General features: G+C 35.7%; 1 protein-coding gene across 3 annotated transcripts in view; it reads right to left on the reverse strand.

Annotated features, from left to right (window-relative positions):
• Positions 1 to 399: 399 nt before the first annotated feature.
• The window catches only part of LUZP2 (leucine zipper protein 2), a 598,898-nt gene continuing 572,342 nt past the window's right edge, over positions 400 to 26,955 (reverse strand). For all 3 annotated transcript variants that reach the window (XM_004708247.2, XM_045291093.1, XM_045291092.1), the window contains 2 exons: positions 8,122 to 8,199; positions 400 to 3,965 (listed from right to left, as the gene is read on the reverse strand). In XM_004708247.2, coding sequence (XP_004708304.1) covers positions 3,861 to 3,965; positions 8,122 to 8,199 — 183 coding nt within the window. In that variant the 3' untranslated portion in view covers positions 400 to 3,860. The remainder of the gene's footprint in view (positions 3,966 to 8,121; positions 8,200 to 26,955) is intronic.

The following is a 26,955-nucleotide window of genomic DNA, read 5'->3' on the forward strand; positions in this document are numbered from 1 at the left end:
CTTCTTTCTGTTTTGCTTTTATTGTTTCTGCTAGTTTTCCCAGTTTATGAAGCACAGAAGGAGTGAATGCATAGAGAGAATAACTGATGCATTGGTTTATCCGGGATGGGGGATGGGGCGGGCGAAGGTAATGGGGAGTAAATAATGAACGTGGAAGGGGGAGGGAGCACAAGAACTGATTGTGATCATGTATATACAGCGCTTAAGAAATGAATTTACTATCTAAGTGTATGATATGTGAACTTTATTTCAATAAAGAGAAAATGAAAAAAGGTTTACTCTCAGAAACCCTATATAGGATCACTATGACTTAAAAAAAATCATTTTTGATACACAAAAGCAAGTACTATTTTTAACTTTTATAGTTGATTGCCTTGTATAGGATAATATACATTATAGTATTGGTAAGAAATCTTTATTGAAGAAAATAGGCTATTTTTCAGTACCTTTTATTCTTTATCAATTGATCATTAACATTATGTGAGACAATTCTGAGGAACACAGTTTGAGGAATTTTAAGGCTGTACATATGACTAAGAAAATGTCCTATAAGTAATTAAATACATGCTTCAATCATTATTAAAATTGTTCAATTGACCCACTCTGTGGTACCAATAATTATTTCATTCTCTGTTGCATTTAGTGCTAGTTACAATACCTGAGCTAGAAAAATAGAAGATTCCATTATAGCAAACTTTACATTGTTTTTATCCAGAAATCCACATTACCAATCTATAACATTACTGTTTCTTTTATATGTAACCTTCTTGGTGTTATAATCCAGTATAATTCATTAAACACAATTGTGTTTGGAATTTTATTGTGTTAAATATATGCTTAATGAATAATAATTAAAAACATGTCAGCCATCTAGAATTTTCCAATTTAAATATTTGAATCACATAGAAAGTAATATCCAGAAGATTGACTCAATTGTTGTTTTTTTTCTTTTCAGCATGTTGGTGTTAGTTAGATATAAGTTTTCACTTAGGTTTTCCACATCTTAGGCAACTGATTTAATATATATGTATATATACAGTTAATGAATATTAAAGGAAACACAAAGTTCAAAACAAATTCTTTTCCAGGAACAGATATATAATATTATAATCAATTAAGATATTTTAATGTAACTAGAGAAAAAGTTTCCATTAGTTCTGACAGTATATTAAAACAAGCTCTTTCATTGAAAAGTATGTTTATTTCTCAATAAGAATCAATTCCTATTCTACAAAGCATTAGTAAACCTTCAATGCTTGTTGCTATAGGTACATGATGCGCTGTAATATCTACGGTCAACATTAGCTTTACATTTTCTTTCATATGAGAATAGTATGGCCAAAATATTAACTTCTAAAAGAGCATATCTATGAAGGGACTACAAAAATGTGCAGATATTTTTCATATATTTTATTCAATTTTTCCATAAGCTCTTGGAAGGCTCCTCTTATTTATATATCTGCTAATTAAAAGAACTAGTAAGTAATGACACCTATCTAATAGGAAAATACTGCACACATAAAGAAAACCTTTTAAAACCTCTCTAGTGCTATTTTCAAGCAATTAAATATGGAGAGAGATAAACTGTATGTATGACATTACAATAGTAGAATTTACTGTAAAACAATCCCATGCTAACTTAATAAAGGGAATTCCTTAAATTTTCTTTAAAATATCTCATAAAGCTTCCCTATGATAAGTTCTTTATGTTTCAGAATACATTATGCAATCAGTGTATCACATTAAAATGTGCATAATGCTATGTATTTTTTATTTTTAGAAAAGCTTTATATGGTACTTCAGAGCCCACTTGATTTTATAAGGCCAGAAATTTAAGACCAGCAAATGAACTATCACACCAAATACTAGACTAGAATGCTAGAGTTTATTCAAAGAAATGACCACAAAACTAATGCGGTCAAATTTAATTAATGGCCAAGTTCTCGAATTCCATAGTACCTACTTCTCATGACAATTTCTGAAAAGTCATCCTGAATCTCTTCTTAAAGAAGCAAACATGTCTCAAAACAGACTGCACCGATGTGAAACAGTGATAAAACTTGCTAAAGATCCCTAGGACCTAGGAAAGAAATTTGGGCATGCAGTGCAGTGGAGAAATGGGCCTCAGCTAAAGCTAATGATAATTTTTCCTTTCATAATACTGTGAGAACGGTTAGGGCTTCTGGGTGCAGTATAAAAATTCCAAGAAATGAGACTAGAAATATTCCTTCTCATAGAATAACATTATTTTGACACCTGGGAAGAAATTAGTGGGTTAAGAGAAAATTTGAGACTTCCTCTCTCTTAATTTATCCTGGTCACTTCATCTGAAAACTCTATGAATCATCTATAAAATGAATTCTTTAGCTCTCCTATGTAGCCTTTAAAATGATGCAAAGAAAAATTGTACAGAATATTAAGGTGCTCTAAAAATTTCATTTTCTTCTAATTCAATTTTTCCACGACCTTTTTGAAATCTCCTTGTTTACTACATTGTTACTTACCTTCTAATTGAAGTTTTCAAATTCTCCAAGTCACAAAATATCTTTAAATATATCCTTGGGATCAAAAGTATACTACTATATGGGAAATGCTCACACATTTATTATAGATTTAGTTTGATATAATCTATTAAATTTTTGAACAGAGATTTGTCAGGATACCTTGCTTCAAATGTATTTTCTGTAGGTTGGCAAGTCCATTATATAAAACCAATGGTTTATATGCTTTCTATATTTGATAAATTAGTCTAATAAGAAAAAATGAGTATATTTAATGAAGACAAGCCATATGCATCATTTAATTCATTATTTTGAGCCTACAGTTCTGTAGATCTTCCCTATCAATTATGTAATCACAAAAGATTCAATCTCACATTCTTTGAAGTTATGCTCACATTGCTCAAAGGTGCATTTACTTGATGAGTGGTGTTCCTATTGAGAGTCCCAATTTCAATGATTCAACCATTTCGTTGTTTTTTTTAATAATATACTTGTTTTATAAATATGAATCTATGGTCATTGGTACTATATAGAAGTTTTATTTAGAGGAACTGTCATATTTTCTATGTAGATTATCTGCTTTCATGTTTTAAAATTCTTTTCCTACTCCAAAATTCACTTTATACCAAGATAATGCCAAAATGTCTACATTTGATTCCTAAATTGAAGTAATTAGATATACACTTCAGATAAAGCAATACAAAATGCCAAAACAATTCAAATCTAAATATGTTCCAATATTTAGTTATTCATCCAGATTTTTTGTTTGTTCATGCTAATAAACTGAATTAATAAGTTATCTAACTACTGTATTTATTGATAGAATTGACTTGGCATTACTTAGAGATCAATCAAATTATTAAGAAGAATAGCAGTAGAGATGCTCAAAGCACTGTAAGCCAACACAGATCCCATTGTAAAGATAAGTGAGTGCAATTGGTTTGTGTGCACAAAGCCTTAGCGTGTCATTTTCATTTGGATTCTAAGGAGAATGAGAATCCACATTTCCTCACCCTCTAGGGGCTTTCAACAGATCACTAGAGAACTAGAAATGTAAGTGAACTTGAAGAATCAAGTGCACCTGCCATGTAGGTTAAAAATGGACCAATTTATACAGGGAAATTTACTGATCACAATAATGCAATATTTATGTCTGTAGATATACATTTTGGAGGTTATTGCTAAAATATCATAATTGACCTGGAATCTTCCAGAAAATTTGTGAACTATTTTATAAAGATACACAAAAGTTTGAAAAAGTTGCATGCTTTAGAAACTTAGTATTTTCATCAAGCTTGTCATCTAAAAAGAGTACAAGACCAATAGCAAATGAATGGGTTAAACACAATTTCCTAGTATTTACAGTAGTTTTTCTTCTCTAGTTGCCATCTCCTCAAAGTTGTTCAAGTTTTTTTCTGTTGATTTTTTCACCTCACATTCAGGACAAGCAGACATTTGCAATTTCTGTTAACATAAAAGAGATGATTAGAATAGTCACAATAAATATGAAGTTTCAGAAAAAAACAGAATGCTAATATAGTATTAGAAATTCAAATATTTTCAAATATTTAAACAAATATGTTATACATTTGGAAACTATGGGTCTAGTAAATATTTTATATATATATATATGTCAATTTAACGAAAAAATACAAAATGAGCACAGGACTTGAACAGACTTTTCACTAGAGAGTACATTCAAATGACTACAAAACACATGAGAAGATATTGTCATTAGCCATTAGAGAGATGCAAATCAAAACCACAATATGATATCATTTCTCTCGCAATAGGTTACCTAAGGAATCCCAGTGACATAGTCATTACACTTTGGGCTGCAATATAACAAATATAATTGAAACCTCCAACTTTGGAAAGACAGGGTTTTCTACTCCAGTAAAGAGTTACAGTCTCAGAAACTCACATGAGCAGTTTTACCCTGTCCTATATGGTCACTGAGAATGGGAATCAACTTGAGGGCAGTGAATGAGCACAGCTAAGCTAAAACAACATCAATGAAAACTCAGAAAAGAATATATTTAGGTAAGGATTTAAGGACATTGGTCCCTGGCGGCATTGTAGGTTACAAGTTAGCCTCCTATCTACCAGATCACTAGTTCAAACATACCAATCTTATGGTTGAAGAAAGATGAGGCTCTCTGCTCCTATAAAGATTTAGAGTTTTGACCATCCGTACATAGGTTCTCCATGGTCATGATCATTTCAATGAGAATGGGTTTGGTTTGGTTTTTGTACCACTGCTGGTGAGAATGCAAGACAGCACATCCATTGTAGAAAACAGTATTAGAGACCCTCCTGACTTTGGAGGTTACAAAGAAGGGGAGGGGTAGAGAGAGAAAATGAAACAATATACGAAAGGGTTGACAGGAGTTAGCTTGGGTGAAGGGGAAGATATTAAGCCACAAGAGAGAATAGAGAAATCAAAAGGGCAATGGGCTCAAATAATATGGGTTTAATATATAGTTTAAAGTAATGAATACAAGATTGACTATCTGAAATATAAACCCCTACTGAATTCACAATTTAAAAAGTGATAAATAAAATTCAGAGAAAACAAAAACCCATTAAGACTAAAACTACCATATTATGCATCTATCTCATTGGGGTATATACCCAAAATACTTATAATCATAGACTCAAAAAGATAATCATATGCCAGCATTCATTATAGTAATATTTACAATAACAAAATTTGGAAACAATCTAAATTCTCATAACAGATTAATAAACAAAATATGATATATGCATACAAATGGAATACTATTAAATCAGTGAGAGAAGTGAAATATTGATATATGCTGAAATATTAATGGAGGTGGATGACATTTCTTGAGTGAAATAATCATATGAGGATAAATATTGCATGATTTCACTTATATAAACCAAACCAAACTCACTGCTATAAAGTCAATTCTGATTCATAGAGAGCCTATACAATAGGGCAGGACTGTCCTTGTGAGTTTCTGAGACTATAACTCTTTATGGGAGTAGAAAGCCCTGTCTTTCTCTCTGCCGAGTGGCTTATGGTTAGCATCCCAACACATAATCACGAAGCCACCAAGTTTACAATAAGAGAAGATACCAATTAAAGTTTATTAGTTGTTACAATAGAATCCTTTAAAAGGATTTTGACTCTATAGGCAAACATTGAATGATGCAGGAAGGATCGAAAGAAGATGGAGAGTATTCGCAGTCACTGCACCAAAAGAACTAGTCAGCAGTGTACCATTTCAGAAGGTAGCATATGAGCAACAACAACAACAACAACAAATGGTGCTGAAGGAAAAAGTTCAAATTGTACTGAATCCATTCACCAAAAACAAGGTTTCAGGAATTGACAAAATACTTGCTGAAATGTTTCCAGAAGTTGAAGAAACACTCACTAGTCTATGCCAGGGAATTTGGAAGACAGCTACTTAGCCAATTGACTGGAAGAGATCCAGATTTGTGCCCATTTCAAGAAAGATGACCAAACAGAATATTCAAACTACAGAAGAATATCATTGATATCGTGCACAAGTAAATTTTTGCTTCAGATCATTCAACAACAGTTGCAGCAGCACATTGACAGGGACCTGCCAGAAGATCAGGCCAGATTCAGAAGAGGAAGTGGAGCAAGGGATATCATTGCTGATGTCAGATGGATCTTGGCGGAAAGCAGAAAATGCCAGGAAGATGTTTACTTGTATTTCATTGATTCTGTGGACCATAATTAATGGTGAATAAGATTGAGAAGAATGGGAATTCCAGAACACTTCATTGTGCTCATTTGGAACTTGTCGATAGAGCAGGAGGCAGTTTTATAGAATTGTATATAGAATTGGAAGCAGAACAGAGGACTACAGCAAGGTTTAAAATCAAGAAAGGTGTTATGTCAGGGTTGTAACCTCTTACCATACTTGTTCAATCTATACGCTGTGCAAATCATCAGAGAAGCTGGATTATGTGGAGAAGAGTGTGGCATCAGGATTGGAAGAAGGCTTACCCAGATGGTACCCAGATGACACCACCTTGCATGCTGAAGTAAGGAGGAGTTGAAGCACTTGATGATGAAGATCAAGGATTGGAGCCTTCAATACAGTCTACAACTCAGTGTAATGAAGACCACAGTCCTCACAACTGGACCAATAGGTAACTTCATGATAAATGCAGAAAAGGTTGAAGCTGTCAAGGATTTTGTCCTATTTGAATCCACAGTCAATGCTCATGGAAGCAGCAGTCAAGAGATCAAGAGACATATTGCATTAGGTAAATCTGCTGCATGTGAACTCTTTATAGAATTGAAGAGCAAGAATGTTACTTTGAGGACTAAGGTGCGCCTGACCCAGGTCATAGAATTTCCAATCATATCATAAGTGTGTCAAAGTTGGACATTGAGATCTTAGAAGAATAGATGCGTTTGAATTGTGATGCTGGAAAATAATATTAAAATACCCAGGCCTGCTGAAAAGAAGAGAGATTTGTGTTGGAAGAAATAAAGCTAGAGTGTTCCTTCGAGGCAAGGATGGCAAGACTTCATCTTACTAACTTTGGATATATTTTAAGTAGAGGCCAGTCCTGAAGAAGGTCATCATGTTTGCTAGAGGACAATGAAAAAGTGGAAGGCCTTCGATTAGTTAGATCGACAGAGTGGCTGCATCAATGGGCTCAGGCATAGGGGCAATTGTGGGGATGGCTCAGAACCATGCAGTGTTTTGCTCTGTTGTGCAAAGGGTCGCTATGGGTTGGAGCTGACTTGAGGGCATCTAACTACAACAGCACTACTTACAATGGGTGAAGGTCTGAGGAAAGTTGGGTTATTGAAGTACTGAGTTTTGGCATGAAGTGATAGAAAAAAACCCACAATTGATTATTGTAAAAGCTGTTAGCTGTAAACCTGTTAAAAGTTAAATTGGTAAAAGTTTTGTAATATATACATTTAGCAAAATGATTTTTTAAAAGAAGAATAACTATTGAGGCTAATTATGAATAACCAAAGACATCATGAAATTTGATTCCTTGGGCTCATGGCACACGCCCCTGATTTGGCCCAACATTGTTTACAGCTCTTGTTTACCTCCAAAGGTACTGCATAGTCCCTCTAGTTATTTTCACTGTGCTTGCAAGCAGCCATCCAAGCACAATAATTGATTTTTATTTGGCTGGAGCCACCAAAAAAGAAAAGTCAGCTAACTTCAAGACTTCACAGAAGAAAGGGATGCATCTGCTCCCATAAGAGTTACTGCTCTGAAACCCACAGAGGCTGTTCTACTCTGTCTTGTAGGGTCACTATGGGAATCGACTTGATAGTAGTGAGTGAGTAAAGATTTACAGCCTAGGGAACCTTATGTAGCATCATTCTAAGTCAGAATCAACTAGACCACAGTGGACTGTTGTTTTAATTTTTGCCTGGATGAGCTAGGGAGTCCTCCTCTCATTATTGGAGGGTTTTGCATCATTAAACCAACAATCTAGTGACAGGCACAGTAGAAAGAACTCTCTTGTATCAGTAAATACACAACCTTTTTTCTGACTGAATCCAGAGAGAAAAGCACTGAGAACAATGGATCAAGGAATGCTTTGTGGAATAAAACAAACAGAAACCAAAAAATGAAAATACCTGTGGGGCAGGTTCTGATTCTGCAGTGGTGGGGCTCAGGCATTCTTCTGGGTGTTTCATAGCACAGCCCTTGTCCTCCTGGAAAGGAGATGTTGGACATAGGTTAATGAAGGTAAATTAAATGGAAGAAGGAACAAAACAAAACAGAAAAAACTTGAATTTTTCTCATTGAAAAATAACATGCATTTTAATATATGCTGGAAGGGTAACCTAGTGACAAAAACCCTTTAATGCAGGTGACATCCTCAAGGGTGGGTGACTCACTCATGGGGTGGGGTGGGGGGGTGTTCATTGATTCTGTGGCAGTTCGCTAGTATAAAGAAGCTCAGTTCCCAAGGAAAGTTCTTCCTCTGGAGAAAGTTTATGTTTAAAAAGTAAAGGATTATGAGACTACTAAATCTTTGATTAATCTTACCTTTAAGATTTAAACATGTCAGTGGTCTACATGCCTTCAGGAACACTGGGTATTGCAAAACCAGAAGCAATGTAAAAATAATGATCATCAATCTCTCTTGCCCCAAAGTCCACAGTATCTTAAATAAATAATATTCCAAGTCCTAAAATATTATATTTTACTTCTTAGGAAATCTCATCTCATTTATAAGTCTCAGCACTTTAGAAGGTGATGAAGTGTCAGTATTCCTAAAATTAAACCAGGTGAGTTTCATTTCCATTTTAATCAAGTGAAAATATTGAATTTTGATTTCTTTCCTGCCTGCCTGCCTCTCTTCTCCCTTCTTTCCTCCTTCTCTTTATCCTTCACCTTATTTGCTTTGTTTTATAAAAAAAAATTAAGTACAGCTAGACATAGTTCAGTGTTAGATGTACGTTTTATTTGGTGATTTTCCATAACCCTTTTCATGTGAAATGGGGAAACAAGGCATTAATAATCCATAGCCAATGGATAGTTTTGACCTTGAAAAGTAAATCACCACCCTCTAGAGTTCAATAGAAGGGTAAAGATCTACACTGGCTTCTAACTCAACGATTCTATAACATTTTCAAGTTGGTGATAACTAAATCCATATCTCAGCAGAAACATATACACGTATTCCTTATTCTGCAGCTATATTGCTCTTAATTGAATATGACTGTGTTACCTTATACTTTCTTTACTATAAACATGCTACACCTCTCCCTGCGCAACAGTATCCTGAAAACCAGGTAGTCCTTCTCTCTTTAACTTATTAATTACATTTTCTTTCTTACAAGGTATTTCTGGGTGGACTTGAACCACCAGTCCGTTGATAGATGAATGCATCAATTTTCTGTAGTACACCAGAACTCCCACTCCCCAATATGCTTACCATAAAATATATAAGTGAGATGGTATCTATAATAGAAATTAAAATCCTTATTCATAGCTTGACTAGATAATTCCAAGTTTCTTTAGAGTTATTTTTAGGGCTACCTAAAACCTAACAAAGAAATATGGGATATATGTTTAAGGTTGACTAGAACCTCAGTTTATCAGGATAACTATAATTGTTTGACTTTTATTCTGGTAAACTAATAGAGTTTTGTTTTTACTATACTTTCATTTTGACTTAAAAAAATAAATTAATTATATGAAATGAAGTAAAACAACATAGCCCATGTAGTAAGGAAACTGCATAGTTCAGGGCTTTTAAAACACATTGGGAGCGATAGAATTCACAGGCCATATCTATTTGGGAGGAGCCCTGGTGGTGTAATGGTTATGCATTGGGCTGCAATCTGCAAGGCAGGCAATTTGTAACCTCCGGCTGCTCTGCGGGAGGATGGCAAGGCTTTCTATCCCTGTCAGCAGTTACAGTTTCAGAAGGGCAGTTCTTCCATACCATATGTGGTCCTTGTGAGCCAGCATTGACTCAATGGATGTAAGAAATCAATTTGGGAAAAACAATAGATTTGAACAGCATTGAACTACTTTGCTCACTATAGTTCTTGTCAGAATGTTTACCATGTGATTGATTAAAATTCTGGTCTTCAAGAGTCTTTCTATATTAATAGTCCTGGACAATCACACAATCCCACGTACAAGAAAGAAGGTGAAACAAAATTCCCTGCCAGTGAGTCACTGCTGACTCATACCTGCCTGCTTAAAAACTAACCTAGCCATTCAAGTACTTATTGAAATTTGAGATTGGTGTCTTCATAATGTGAAAATGCATTACAGTATGCAGCTTTAAGAAGGAAATACAATTGTATATATTTCAACCCTGAAGAAAGGTATAAGTTTTCATCACATCTGACTTCCGTCAGGAGGGAAAGGAGAGTCCAACTCCACAGCAGCCCAAGGTGGATAGCGACAGGCAGAGGTGAGACATACCTGTGCTCATCAGCCTTCTTCTACCCTATTCTTACACCAACTGTTCCTCACAGGGCAGTCTACTTCTCTGCTGGCTTTGATAATCGATTGCAATTGCTACACAGAGCTCACAGACAAGACTCAAGATTGTGAGGATTTATTAGGGAAGTTAACAGGTTACCCCAAACCAGGACCAGAAACCATTAAGGAAGAAGTCTTTTGTTCACAAAGTCTCAGACATATCTGTCTTTGACCCTCAGCCTCCCAGCTGCATGGACCCTTGGCATCTGCCTTGTTACACGGGCCAAGAAACTCGAAACTTGGCCTCACGATCTTGCTCTTGCTCCTCCGATTTGTCTCGGGATCTCTGTGTGGCACAGCCTCTGGTTCCCCTGCTGCTTCAGCCACTTCAGGCAGGGATCTCACACACCCTCCACTGGAAGGTATCCTTTATTGATGGTCATGGGATTCTCTGTTCTTGCTCGTAAGATGTCTTTTCCACATCCCGAGGGATGACAAAACTGAACAAACCCTATTACAATGTTTCTAATGATTCATTTGGTACAAGTTGCAAAGGCAGAGATATTATTATTGTTATTAGGTGCCATCAAGTTGGCTTTGACTCATAGCAAACCTTTGTCCAATACGAAGAAATACCAATCCTCACAATTGTTCTTATGTATGAGCCCACTGTTGTCGCTACTGTGTCAATCCATCTTGTACAGGGCCTTTCTCTTTTTTGCTGTCCCTCTACTTTACGAAACATGATGTTCTTCTCCAGAGACCAGTCTCTCCTAAGAAGTACTGGTAATGTAGTTGTTACATGTTGGGCTGTGATCTGCATTGTTGGCAATTCTAAACCTCCAGCAGTCCAGGGTACCTTCAATCTCCTTTACCAGCATGACAATTCAAATGCATTGATACTTCAGATGTTTCCCTTATTCAATGTCCATCTGTCATGCGCATATGATGTGATTAAAAACACCATGCCTCGCAGCATAGCTGAAACTGAAAGACATGGGCAAAAACACCATCTTTTAGCTGAAAGTTTCACGTCACTACATGGACGGTTTCTTCAGAAATAGACTTCACTTGGTCTTGTTTCAAAAATGCTCGTATTGCTGAAATTCCAGAGAATTGCCATAACTGAAAGCAAGAAGACTTTGTAAACCAACAGTTTGGTTTACAGATATTTTCCCTTACTAATTAAAAATGCTATGGACTAAAATAGACTTTCGTTCACATTTTAGTTGCCGTTTTTGTCTTTTAATCTTAATTACGTAATTTATCTCTGGTTCTCAGTCAATTTGGTTGTAAAATAGGATTAGTTTTACAGAAGATTAGTGACTGGCTCACCACTATGAGAAACCATAAAAAATTCAGCATAGGTAATAGGCAATAGCAAATATTTTCATGCTTCCCCTCCCCTTCTTTTATTATTGTAATTATCATCAAGAATGATTCTCAGGCAATCATTATGCTGAATTGCCACAGCCATTACAAATATAAAGTATTATACAAATTCAATTGTGTTGCAATGCCCATACGTAGAGTAGGAAGAGGAGAAGAGGAAAACAGAGAAGGAGAGATAGAAATAAAGGTTGTCTTGAGTGGAGACAAAATTATTCCTTACTAATGCTTCTCTTCTAATGCTACAGATTTAAAATAATGCAATTTACACATTTAATTTTTTTTTTTCAGGAAGAAAGATGGCTTGGTAACATAGAGATTCCAAGGACACAACAAGCAATTTTTTGATATTTAAATCCAATAAAACATGGGTTTAGAATTATTCTGAATGAATATTTAGTTTGGAAGTAAGCTAGTGGGCCTGCTTTTGTGGAATCTGCCTTGGAGACCACATACTTAACACTCAGTAGCTGAAGTGCTCAACAATAAAAAGTATTGCCTTATAAGGATATGAGCAAACAGTATTAGAGACAATCAAATGGGCCAGAGGAGCTGTAACTAGATAAATGCAATTTCACTTAATTTTCAATAGGTCAAATTTAGCTACACTGAATCTATGGCATTTTACCTTTATATCTCATTTCCTTTCTATCCATCCTCAATAATAATCAGTCAACATAAATTATATATGCACATAATAATATAGAGTGAAATATATATAAAGCTATTATAAAAATTAGGAGAGAAGACAAAAAAATTATACTAAATTATAAATATTATAATATTGAGGCAAAATTTTACCTATATGGGATTACATGTGGATAAATGTAATGATTTCATTACATTTTCATTATAAGTATAAAGATAATTAATGATTAATCAGAGTAGTGATTCTCAGTGAAATGAATTCATTTTTCTTCCTTTCTCTTTCCATAGTCATTTGTATTTGGTATGGTGATCCTGTATGCAACAAGTAATATGCTCAGGTATATTGTGGCAGTCACTGTATACTTGGTATACTCGAGTGTACTTTGAGTGTATATCCTTGGTATACTCACCTATATTGTGGCAGTCACTAGTATACTCAATGTATACCTTGGTATACTCAAGTGTACTTTGAGTATATATCCTTGGTATACTCACGCATATTGTGGCAGTCACTGATATACTCAAGTGTACCTTGGTATACTCGAGTGTACTTTGAGTGTATATCCTTGGTATACTCACATATATTGTGGAAGTCACTGGTATACTAAAGTATACCTTGGTACACTCAAGTATACTTTGAGTGTATATCCTTGGTATACTCATGTATATTGTGGCAGTCACTGAGTCTTGAATATCTTTCCATCCAGAGATATCATCTTTACACTATATAAGACAATATCCTGTTCTAACCATTTTCTTTGGGTAATATTCAGAAATATTTCATCAGGCCTTTCCTCCAAATCTGTCTTGATCTGGAAGTACCATTGTAACAGATTGCAACATAGATGATCCTGTTTATATTTGAACTAACAGTGGTATGGCTTCCTATATCATAGCACCACATAAGCCACAATGTTTTTCTTGTTGTTATGTTCTGTTGAGATGGTTTTAATGCATACCAACCCTAAGTACAACAGAAAAAAAAAACATAGCCAGACCCGGCCCATCCACATTACCATTGTTATATTTGAGCCCATCATTGCAGCCATTGGGTTAATTCATAAATTGAGGGGCTTCATCCCCTTCTCTGACCGTCTACTTTGCCAAGCATGATGTCCTTTTCCAAGAACTAGTCTCCCCTGATAACATGTCCAAAGTATGGGAGATGAGGTCTTGTTACCATGGTTTCTAAAGAACATTCTGTTTATACTTCTTCCAAGACAAACTTGTTTGTACTTCTGTCAGTTCATGGTACTATCAATATTATTAGTTGGAACATAATTCAAACGCATCAATTCTTCAGTCTTCCTTATTCAATGTCCAAGTTTCACATGTATATGAGGTGACTGAGAATACCGTGGCTTGGGTCAGATGTGCCTTATCTTCAAAGTGACATTTTTGTTCTTCAATGCTTTAAAGAGGTCTCCTGGATATTTTTCCAATGCATTACTTTGTTCAATTTCTTGGATGCGATTTCCATGAACATTGACTGTGGACCCAGGCAAAATAATACCTTTGATAATTTCTGTCTTTTCCATTAATCATGATGCTATCCAGTGTCCAGTTGTGAGGATTTTGGTTTTCTTTACATTGAGTGGCAATCCATAATTAAGGCTTCCAAACGTGATCTTCATCAAGTGCTTCAAGGCCCTTTGGCTTTCAGAAAGAAAATTGTGTCCTCTGAAAATCAAAGGTTGTTCATAAGCCTTCTTGCAATCCTAATGCCATATTCTTCATATTGTTCAGCTTTTTCAATAGATTGCTCAGCATACAGATTGAATAAGTATGATGAAAAGATACAACACAGATACAAACCTTTCCTAATTTTAAACCATGCTGTATTCCTGTTCTATTTGAGTATCTGTCTCTTGGTCTATGTCCAGGTTCAGCATGAGCACAATGAGGTGTTCTAGAATTCCTATTTTATGCTAATGTTATTCATACTTTGTTATGATCCACACCGTATGCTCACTAAAGCAAATATACCCACAATCATTGAATAGATAATGCAAATGGAAGAAATGATAAAGTCAAAGAGCTCAATAGAAAATTTCTAAAGGTGGCTAGAAAAAATAAAATATTATAAAAAGCTGGTTTCCTAGAGTTAGAAAACCAGAAACAAAGAACAGGCTCAGCATACCCTAAACAGAAAGAACATTAAAAAAGCCGTGCCTTGAATTGAAATATTTAATGCTTCTATGAGCAAAATAGAGTTCTATGTGACTGGCTCAGCAGCACGTAACAACAAACAATCTACATAGTATATTCAATAAAACACAGTATCCTTAATAAAACACAAGTAAGCATATTTCAAGTAATTTCTGAATACCTGAAATCAGTAATGATCAAGACCTCTTTAGAATGAGATTTGGATTTCTGGAAGCTCTTTGTCAATGTACGGCTGCAACCATTTTTGAATGATCTTCAGCAAGTATTCTTTGCATGTGATATTCATGGTATTATTTGATAATTTCTACTTTCTTTGTGATCATCTATCTTTGGAATGAGTACAAATATGAATCTTGCCCAACGGAGTGGTCGGATGACTGTTTCTCAAATGTCTAAGCATAGATGAGTGAATGCTTTCAGAACTTCATCAGCTTTTTAAAACATTTCAACTGATACAGGTTAATTCCTTGGTTTTCACTACTGCCTTCAGTGCAGTTTAGGCTTCTTCATTCAGTACCATTGGGTCTTGATCATACACTACCTCTTGAAACAGTGATATTTTAACAAGTTCTTTTTTGGTACAGTGTATTTCTTCTACTTTCTTTTGATGTTGACTGTCACACTCAGTGTTTTACCCATAGAATCCTTCAATATTACAACTCTAGTCTTGATTTTTCTTTTCAGTTCATTCATCTGGAGATACACAAAGCATGTTCTTCCTTTTTAGTTTTCTAACTTCAGCCCTTCTCACATATCATTCTAACACTGTCTTCTTGAGCGGTCCTTTAGAAATTTCTGTTTAGCTGTTTTACTTTTTTTTTTTATTTGCTTTAGTTATTCTCTTTAGAAATGTATGTTTCAAAGTCTCTTTAGGCATCCATTTTGTAAAATGACAGGTATGTGAAATGAATAAATATGAGTAAGTACAAATGAATGAAATGAAAAGAAAAATTCCTCCAAAATCATGGACCACTACACATGTTATGGCTTGGCCACTGATGTGCTTCTTATACATATCATATATTAAGCCTTATAGGTGAAACTCTGTAGACGTTTCTGTTCTTTGTAGAAGCAACTCTGTTGCTGACTCTGCCTGCTCCATTCCTCGGGCTATTTGTATTGCTATGTATTCTTGACCTCATTGACTTGGGTCATTCATTGATCAAATGGGCACAGACAGCTACAAAATAGGCTAGACCTACTTTTAATTTCCCAGGAAATTAAAGACATAGTAGTTAATCCTAACTAAGAGATGAAAATTTATAAATAAATAGAAATTCAAGTTATAAACCCCTGAGAATACTACAATCCCACTTTATTCAAAATTTTATTTCTCTATATCCCACATATCTACAGCTAACAACAAAATGAATCACATTCCAGATAAACCTTAACTTGAATCCACCATAAATGATTCATAGAAAGAGTAGAGGAATAGTAGTCTATCACCAAAATAAGAGAATATTCCTAAGAAGAAAAATGCCCTACACAAATGTTTCAAAATAGCCTAAATTGCCTTCCCAAGGCATTTGCATTTGACAAATACTTGGAAATCTGAATGTCTTTTATGGTTAGTGTAAAAATATAGGCTCTGCAAAAATGGTCATTTGGTTTCTCTCTCTGTTGGTGTTGGGGTGACAAGTGAGGAGGCAGACAAACAGGACAGAGATGATGGATGAGATGAGGGACGTGGAGACTTTTCCTTTAAAATAAAAAGTAAGTTGTGATACAGATGTATGGCTCTCAGTTCACCTTGAAGAACCACCATTAAAGCCCTTGGGATGACTGCCCGGGCATTAACAGAATGAATCTTTTCTGTCACCTACTTAGACTTAGATTTTCTTCGTACTATGACTGTTAAATACAGACACACAGGGCTTTTTGTCTTATTAATCTTTGCTTTGCTTTATTCCCTAGCAGTGCCTGGAGTAATTATTGACTTTTCATTCTTTTACTTTTTCCCTGACAACCTGGAATGGAATTGTGATTCTCTGAAAGAGTCAAAAACTGCAGTTTCATATGAAAGATTTTATCATGAATCAGTTAAGAATCGTGCAGGGAACCAATTTTCAAATCCATAAATTCATGATTTACAAGATTAGTATGTACCCTTGGGAAAGTTTCTCAATTTTTTCCAATAACACTTTTCACATTTTGAACATATGGAATAATTTACTTTATAAATCATTATGGGGATTAGATAAGAGAATTGTTTAAAAAACTTAGTTCCATGTTTCTTGGCCACCAATGTTATAGTGATAAGAAAGATAAAGATGAATGTTTAGGTTAATGAGTCTTACTTATTTAGTTTTTAATAAAGTTGCACTACTATGTGCAAGAGAATTTGAGGGCTCTTTGCATAGGTATCTCCATCTATTAAAAACCAACAACAAACATTGCCGTCGAGTCAATGCCAGCTCAAGGTGACATTGCAGGAGAGGCTAGAACTGCACTGAGTTTCAAGTGGTTTCACACTGCTGACCTTGTGGTTAGCAGTCCATTGTGTAACCAATACACAACCAGGGAAACCCTCTATAGAACACCTAACTGTAATGAAAATACCTGGAATCTATCAGCTGCTCAATAAATATCATCTGTTTTTATTATCATAACAAATGTCCTGATATTATATAGCTAACAATGGAAGTATCCTTCTTTTTCTTAAAAACAACAGCTGGTTTATGAATATCAACTAAAGTTCAACCTATAGTTACAAAGTAATACTATAAAACTTATTATATAAAAAAATTGAGGTACATAAAATTGTTTATAATAACAATTGTTTCAATAACTGCAGTATAGTTTTATTATTACTGTATTAATTTAATGATGTTTTAGTTTATCTCTTATTTCTTTAAATTTTTAATGCGCTGAAAGATATATTACATACTATAATGAAAGACAAACATTTGATTAGATAAGAATTATAAACCTTAGATAAGAATTATACCTGTTTTGACTTATATATAAATTTGACTTAAAAACTGATTTAAGAGTGGGATTCTTTAGTAGGCCGGGAACTGCGAGGATAGTGACTGATGTGGCCCACTCAGTTTGGGAATAAATGTACTTCTGCATTGACCGTTTTGGATATTAATGCAATGCTATCCTCCTTCCAGTAAAGAAAAAGTAATGATCTGATCGTCACACACACGAATGGCCATTAAAATATTAACTATGCTTTTTTACGTAAACTTATTAAGCTATTCATATATTTAATTTGTCTAGAACATGACAGAATGGGTTTCTCTCTCTCTCTGAGAGTGTTGATATAAAAATAATCACAATTTATTTATTACCTTACTATAAAGGAATTTATATATTTTGAATTATAACTATACCCTCAAAAGTATTATCATGGTAACTTGCATAATAATAAAAATAAAACAAGCTAATGATAGAACATAAATATGGTGGCAAACTAAATGAGGGTAAAATACAGATGTGAAAATAAAATATTTCTTAGTCTTTGGAGGCAATGCTTTTAGGATATTGAGAAAATAAAAAAGTTAAACTGAAACGACAATGCATAATTAATAATATATATAACAATTTCATAACAAAGAGTGCATACATGTAAAATAAATCAATAAACATATCAAATTGTTAATAATTCTTTCTTAGACAAAATAAAAATCTTCTATGCGTATATGTGGTCATGTGTGGTGTTCTTGTGTTCAAACCTCAGATTATGTACTCAGTTAATTCAATACTGAAGATCCTTGTGATACCAGAGATTAGTTCCTCAATATGAAGAAACCATACATTGATCTGTGGATGTTCCCTAAAATGGTGTAATGGCTGGACCTATCACACTGCCAATAGGGCATGAACTTACCCTCTATTTACAATGTGTACTACATAGTTGCTACTTCATCACTCATCATGGACCTATAATTTGAGAATCCAAGCATCAAAATGATGAGCACCCCCCATTTTTTCTTAAACTAAGGAATAATTTCAGATGCTATTTCCCCTCAGTTAATATGGAACAATATATTCGGATCTTTGGAAAGGAATGGGTAATATAAGGAATGAGTGATTACTCTTAAAAAGTAACTATTTCTATCTTAAAGGAACAAAACCATTAATTGGTAGCTGTGAGAATAGTATTAAAAAGGTCTGGATCTTCAAAACATGTCTGTAACTTCAATTAGTTAAAAATCCAATCTGATTAGTAAAGTACCTGTCTAGAAACTCAAGTCATAAAATGTGCACATTGATCAGGAATGTATGCACACATTCAGCTACTTGAATATGCAGCTCACCCATTCAATTATGCAGAAGACCTAGGGAGGCACTGCTGCGTCTGCAAACTATGAAATGGGATGAGCTGTGATTACATCTTTATTAACATGATTATCCATCCTCTCCCTCATATACATAACTCTATGAGCAACACCAGAATAATCAAACGAGTATTTTAAGGTACATTTAACAATGAAATTCTGTCTGCCAAAATGCTATGAATATAAATGCAAGAAAAGTTTCTAAGAAATTCCTGATATAGAGAGGGCTGTGGGGCTGGCCCCAATCCCAACTACATGCACTCCAGAGGACAGCACTGAAGCCACAGCTCAGGGAGAGGGGTGGGTCTGCTCACAGCACACAGGAGCAAACGAAGAGGGAAGGAGACAGAGTAAAACACATCCTGATATGCCAAGCCTCGTGGACCATATTCCTACTCAGAGCAGCCAGTGCATAGAGAGGACCATAGAGCCAGCTCCACTAGAAGACATGACATCCCTCACAGACCCATAGAGCTTCCACGAACAACGCTGGAGGCATAGTGTAGGAATTGTACACAATCTGACCCCACAACACAGGGAAAAACACTAAGGGTGTGCAACAGAGTGGCAAGGGAAGCAAAGCAAAGAAGTTCAGGGGAATACCAAAAATAGACTTTTGGGCCAGGTTGTTGCAACCCATCAGACTCAATCAGAAAGCATGCCTAAAGGTCAACAAACAGACCTGGAACTATTTACAGGTTTTTCATTTTTTTGGTCCTTGTTTTTGTTGTTTTATTTTGGTCTGTCTTGTTTTTGTGCTTATTATTATTGTCTCTGCATGTTTATCAAGATGAGATAGGCAGGATAAACAATCTGGAGGAGAAAATAATGGGACTGATGATTCTGGAGAGGACATGGGAGTGGGGCAGGCAGGGGAAAGGAAGTGGGTGTTAACAAACCCAAGGACAAGGGAAAAACTAAAATTGATGGCAAGGAGGGCATAGGACGCCTGGTGGGACTTGATCAAGGGCAATGTAACCTAGAGAAATTACTGAAACCAAAATGAAGACCAAACATGATAGTGGGACAAAGGGAAAGTAAGAGGTAATAGAAGAAAGAACTAGGAGGCAAAGGGAAATTATAGTGGTTTAAATACAGGCATGTACATATGAAAATATATTTATATATAATGATAGGAAAATAGATCTATGTACATATATTTATATGTTAAGTATTAAGGTAGCAGACATACATTGGCCCTCTACTCAAATACTCCCTCAACATAAAAAGACTTTGTTCTAATAACCTGATATTCGTGATGCTTAGCTTCCCGACATGATCACTGAAGACAAATGGGTGCATAAGCAAATGTGGTTAAGAAAGCTAATGGTGCCCGGCTATCAAAAGATATAGCATCTGAGGTCTTAAAGGCTTGAAGATAAGCAAGCTGCCATATAGCTGAGAAGAAACAAAGCCCACATGGAAGAAGCACACCAGCCTGTGTGATCATTGAGGTATCGATGGGATCAGGTATAAGGCATCAAGGACCCAGACAAAAATCATATCAATGTAAATGCTGAGGAGAGAGGAGTGGAGACCCAAAGCCCATCTGTAGACTATTGGACATACCCTTACAGACGGTCACAAGGAAGAGTCAAGCCAGTCAGGGTGCAGTATAGCACCGATGAAACATACAACTTTCCTCTAGTTATTTAATGCTTCCTTCCACCCACTACTATGACTTCAATTCTACCTCACAAATCTGGCTAGACTACAGCATGTACATGGGTACAGATAAAAGCTGGAAACACGGGGAATACAGGAGAGATAAACTCCTCAGGACCAATAATGAGAGCAGCAATAACAGGAGGGTAAGGGGAAGGTGGGGCAAAAAGGAAAACTGATCACAATGATCTACATATAACCTCCTCCTAGGGGGGTGGACAACAGAAAAGTGGGTGAAGGAAGACATTGATCAGTGTAAGACATGAAAAAATAATAATAATTTATAAACTATCAAGGGTTCATGAGGGAGGGAAAAAATGAGGAGCTGAAACCAAGGGCTCAAGTAGAAAGAAAATGTTTTGAAAACAATGATGGCAACAAATGTACAAATGTGCTTGACACAATGCATGTATGCATGAATTGGGCTTCCGTAGACAGAATACACAGAAATCAAGTTGACTCATCTGTGGGAAGAGATGCTGGATAAGCTCAATATCAGCAGCTGAAACCAGACCAGCTACTGACTGTAGAACAGATCATCAATTTCTCATATGTAAGTGCAGGAAAAGCTGAAGAAAATTCAAACAGGTCCACAAGAGCTAAATTACTATCATGAGTGTATCACACCTGCATTTCACAAACATCTCCAGCATAGAATTGATTCATTACATACCAATCAAAGAAGATCCAATGTGCTGTTAGAGGACATCAAGAGAATCATTCATGAAGAAAGAAAACAGTCATTTAAGAAGGCAGGAAAGAAAGACAAGATCAAAGTGGATGTCAGAAGAGACTCTGAAACTTGCTCTTACTTGTAGAGTAGCTAAAGCAAACAGAAGAAAGGATAAAATCAAGGAGCTGTATAGAAAATTTCAAAAGGCAACTCCAGATGAAATATAAAAATATTATAATCAAATGTGTAAAGATCTAGAATTCGAAAACCCAAAGGGAAGAACATGCTAAGGATGTCTGAAACTGAGAGAACTCAAGAAAAAAATTCAAGCACTGAGTGACAACATTGAAAGACTCTATGGCCAAAATATTGAATGGCACACGATATATCAAGAAAATATAGAAGGAATACACAGGGTTACTGTACCAAAAATAACTAGTCAACATTCCACCATTTCAAGAAGTAGCATATGAGCAAGAACTAATGGTTCTGAAGAAGAAGTTCAAACAACACTAATGCATTGGCCAAAACCCAGGATCCATGAAGTGATGGAATACCCACTGAGATGTTTCAGCACCTCAGGAAGCACTGGAAGCAGGAAATTTGGAAAACAGCTACTTGGCCAACTGACTAGAAGAGATCCATATCTGTGCCCATTCCAAAAGAAAGGTGACCCAACAGAATGCTCAACATGTAGAATGATATTGATATTGCACTTAAGTAACATTTGGTTTAAGATCACCCAACCACGGTTGCTGCAGCATATTGATAAAAAACTACCAGAAGTTCCAGTCAGATTCAGAAAAGAATGTGGAAAAAGGGATATAGATGCTGATATCAGATGGATCTTGGCTGAAACAGAGAATACCAGAAAGGTGTTTACTTGTGTTTTATTGACTATGCAAAGGCGTGCAACTGTGTGGTCCATAATAAACAGTGTATAATTTTGAAAAGAATGGGAATTCCAGAACACTTCATTGTGCTCAGGAAGAATTTATATGTGGATCAAGAGGCTTTGTGCGACAAGAACAAGGGAATACTACACAGTTTACAATCAGGAAAGGTGTGTCCGGGTTGTATCCTCTCAACATACGTATTCAATATTTATGCTGAGCAAATCATCAGATTAGCTAGTTTTTATGAAGCAAATGTGGCATCAGGATTGGAGAAAGGTTTATTAACAACCTTAAATATGTAGCTACAACCTTGCTTGCTGAAAGTGAGGAGAAATTGAAACACTTGTTGATGAAGATCAGGATTGTAGCCTTAAATATGAATTGCAATTCAATGTAAGTAATACCAAAATCCTCACAACTGGATCACTAGGTAACAACTTAATAAATGGAGAAAAGGTTGAAGCTGTCAAGGATTTTGTCTTACTTGAATCAACAATCAATATTTATGAAAGCATCAGTCAAGAGATCAAAAGTTAGGCTGCATTAGGAAATCCATTGCACAATACCTCTTTAGAGAATTGAAGAGAAAGAATGTTACCGTGAACACACAGGTGCACCTGACCCAAGCCGTGATATTTTCCCTTGTGTAACAAACACATCAAAGATGGACATTGTAAAAGGAAAACCATGGAAGAATCGATGCATTTGAATTGTAGTGCTGAAAAAGAATATTGAAAGTTTGATGTATGCTAAAATGACAAACCTTTGGCTGTTGGAAGAAGTAAGGCAAGAGTGCTCCTTAGAGGCAAGGGTGTTAATTAAGACTTTGTCTTACATACTTTGGAAATGTTGTCAGAAGAGATCAGTCCCTGGAGAAGGATGCCATTTGATAAAATTGAAGGGCAGCATGAAAGAGGAAGGCTCTTTATAAGATGGATAGACACAGTGGCTGCATCAATGGGCTCAGACATAGGAACAATTGTGAGGATGACGCAGGACCATACAGTGTTTCGTTCTGTTGTGCAGAGGGTTGCTCTGGGTCAGAGAGGCCTTGATGGCACTGAACAACAGCACTGTAATATTGAAAGAACAGCCCTTGGGGTCATGCAAATGAATTTCAGTCCCAACCCCACCTTCTACTATTGTGAGCATGTTGGCATGCTGATCAATATTGAGATTTCTGGATTTGGGTATTTTATAGAAGAACAACATTAAACAACAATAATAAATAAGTTGCCAAGTATAAACCTGAACATTATAACAAATTAATTTTATATAACCTACTCTATTTCAACAATATTTCAGAAATGAAACAACCCTTTAGCACTCAAACATATAAAGATTCTAATGTCAAATTTCAAAAACTGTGCTTATTTATATGGTGTATTTGAAGGAGTGTGTGTTTAATTTATGGAAAATCCAATGATAGGTTGTTGTTAATGGCAGTTTAATCAATGTCATTTTTCTACATCTCTATATCGTTAAAAATACCATCATAGGCCTATGCTACCTGTAAAATGGTATTTGGGAAATATCAATTTAAACTCACATATCTCAATTGCAAATTGGGCATAGAAATGCATACCATCAAATGTGGCATCACAGTGAAAAGAGATAAATGCATATAACAGGAAGGTGAAAATTACAAAGGATTTGGTGTAGGCCAGATTAGAGTTTCTTTATCATCTGTTAGCTATATGATTTTTCAGAAAGGTGCTTCATCTCACGGTGGTTCTAAATTTCTTCCTTTTGTGGTTGCTTCTTAAATGGTGTCCTGTTCTTTCCAACTCATAGTGCTAATGCACAAAAGAAGGAGACATTGCCTCCTCCTGTGCCATCGTCACCATCCTTGTGATGTTTGGGCCCGTGGTTGCAGCCACTCCGTCAACACACCTCATGAAGAGTCTTTCCCTTTGCTACTGTCCATCTACGTAACGTGACACCCTTTCCCCGAAAATGGTCTCCCCTGATCACATGTTGAACATATGGGACAACATGCCTCGCCATCCATGCTTCTAAGCAGCTTTCTATCTGCATTTCTCTCCACACAGATTTACCGATTCTTCAGTCAGCTCAGGGAATAGTCACTTTTCTTTGTCATTTCATGATTCAAAAGCATAAATTCTTCTTTAGTCTTTCTTAATCAACTACAAGCTTTCTCATGGATATGAAATGAATGAAAATACTCGGGATTGCAGAAAACTGGGTGAAATGAGACAGCAGTTGATGTAAGACATGAAAAAAAATAACATAAATTATTGAGGGGGCATGGGGGAGGGAGGGTGGGGAAGGGAGGGGGAAAATGAGGAGCTGATGCCAGGGGCTCAAGTAGAAAGAAAATGTTTTGAAAAAATTGATGACAACGTATGTACAGATGTGTTTGACAAAATGGATATACCGTATGTACTAGAATATAAGCTGAGTTTTCCAGCACTTTTTAAATGCAGTTTTTGTGGTAAAATTAGGTGCCTTGGTGGATATTCAGGTCAGCTTATATTCGAGTATATACAGTATGTATGGATTGTGATAAGAGCTGTAAGAGCCCCCAATAAAATAAAATAAATAAAATAAAATACTTTGGATTGGGTCAGGCACACCCTAAACCTCAAAGTGACACATTTGCTCCTTAAATACTTTAAAGAGGTCTTTTGCAGCAGATTTGCCTAGTGGAAATTACCATGCGATTTCTTTAGTGCTGCTTCTATGAAATTTATTGTGGATCCAAGTAAAATGAAATCTTTGACATTTTCTTCTGTTGTATCATGATGTGATTTATTGTTCCACTTGTGAGAATTTTTGTTTTCTTTTTGTTTTGGTATAATCCACACTGAAGACTATACTATTTTATTTTCATTAGTGAGGGTTTGTGTCTCCTTCACTTTCAGAAGGCAAGGCTGCGTCATGGGCAACACAGGTTGTTTGTGCATCTCCCACCAATAATTCGTCTTCTGGCATCATGTGTGCAGCACACACATTGAATAATTTTGGTGAGAGGATGTAACTAGAGGCATGTATTTCCATATTGTAAACTACCTAGAATCTCCTTTTTTTTAAGGTACAGCTTCTTTATGAGAATAGTTAAGTGTTCTGGAATTTACATTCTGTGAAAGATTATACATAATGTTTTTATGATACATGCAGTCAAATAACTTTGCATAGCCAGTGAAACACAAGTAAACATCTCTCTGATGTTCTCTGCTTTCAGCCCAAATCCCTGTGACATCCTCAGCTACCTCAAAGTGTTTCATAATGCTTGATTAAGTAAAAAATATAAGTAGGTAATGCAGTATCTCAGGAGAAAGATGAAGCTTTCTACCCCAAGGACAAGCAAACCCACAGGGCAGTTCTCCTATGTCCTATAGGGTCTCTGTGAGTCAGAAATGACTCGACAGCAGTCATTTTTGGTTTGGGAGTTGACTACCTTGCACACAGTAGGTACTCAATTAAGTTTAGTTATTATCCTTCTTTATTTTTCCCAATCAAAATTGCTTTATTTTCTAAAATAAAAACAATGATTCTCACAATAATGGAAACAATGATATCCAGTCACTTTGACTTGGTAACCTTGGTGCCAATACATTGACTTTGGCCTTGAGAGAATCTTGAGATTTTCCTAGGATTTGCTGCTTATAAAATTCAACTCTTTATAACTCAACAGGGCAAGACAGAAGTCTTCTGAATAACTCTATCCTTCCTTTTGTTGTTGTTGGTTCTCTTTGAGGAAGACTCATCAGATCAGTCTATCCAATCTACCTGAGACTTCAATAGCCCAGAAGATTTTGTTAAGGATAGATGTGTGCTTTTGCCTTTAATGAAAATACCCCATTTGGAAAATGTTCTGAGAACAAAGTTTATGTTTGGAACAGTTTTCTGGGTTTATTTTTTTTTGCAAATTGTTAAACACTTTTGGCTAATAATAACCAGATTGACAGATTGAGTTCACACAGTAGAGCCTCTGGAACAAAAAACAAACCCCTTATTAATGTGCTTCATAGGAGCTTCTGAAGCAAGGGCACTGACATTGGAAGCCCTACTCTGGAAAGCATAATGCATCCATGAAGTAGAATTCACTCCAGAACAACTGGTAACCTTGTTGATGATATCTTTGCTTTTGTTTGATTTTGATCTTACCAAAGGGTACTATGACTAAATTAGCAATTATTGGAAGTCTGCAAATGAAAAGTGCTTCTTCTTCTTTTTTTAAAGAGTTGGATATTTATTTAATTGTCATTGAATTCTTTTTTTTAAAATCATTTTATTGGGGACTCATACAACTCTGATCACAATCCATACATACATCCACTGTGTCAAGCACATTTGTATATTTGTTGCCTGCATCATTCTCAAAACATTTGATTTCTACTTGAGCCCTTGATATCAGCTCCTCATTTTCCCCCTCCCTCTCTGCTCCCCCGCTCTCCTGAGCCCTTGATAATTTATAAATTATCATTATTTTGTCTTATCTTACATTGTCCGACATCTCCTTTCACCCACTTTTCTGTTGTCCATTCCCCAGGGAGGAGGTTATATGTAGATGCTTGTAATTGGTTCCCCCTTTCTACCCCACCTTCCCTCTACCCTCCCGGTATCACCACTCTCAACACTGGTCCTGAAGGGATCATCCGTCCTGGATTACCTGTGTTTCAATTTCCCATCTGTACCAGTGATCTTTCTCTTCACTGCATTCTCTTCCTTCTGCTAGAACTATACAATACGACTTTAAGAATTAAAGCAGATAGAATATTCATCAGGTTTTTTTTTCTTTCTTTCTCTTTTTAATCAAGCTCCCCCCCC

This window comes from Echinops telfairi, unplaced genomic scaffold (assembly GCF_000313985.2).
Source record: "Echinops telfairi isolate 266 unplaced genomic scaffold, ASM31398v2 ScPeMD7_60;HRSCAF=208, whole genome shotgun sequence".
Lineage (NCBI taxonomy): Eukaryota > Metazoa > Chordata > Mammalia > Afrosoricida > Tenrecidae > Echinops > Echinops telfairi.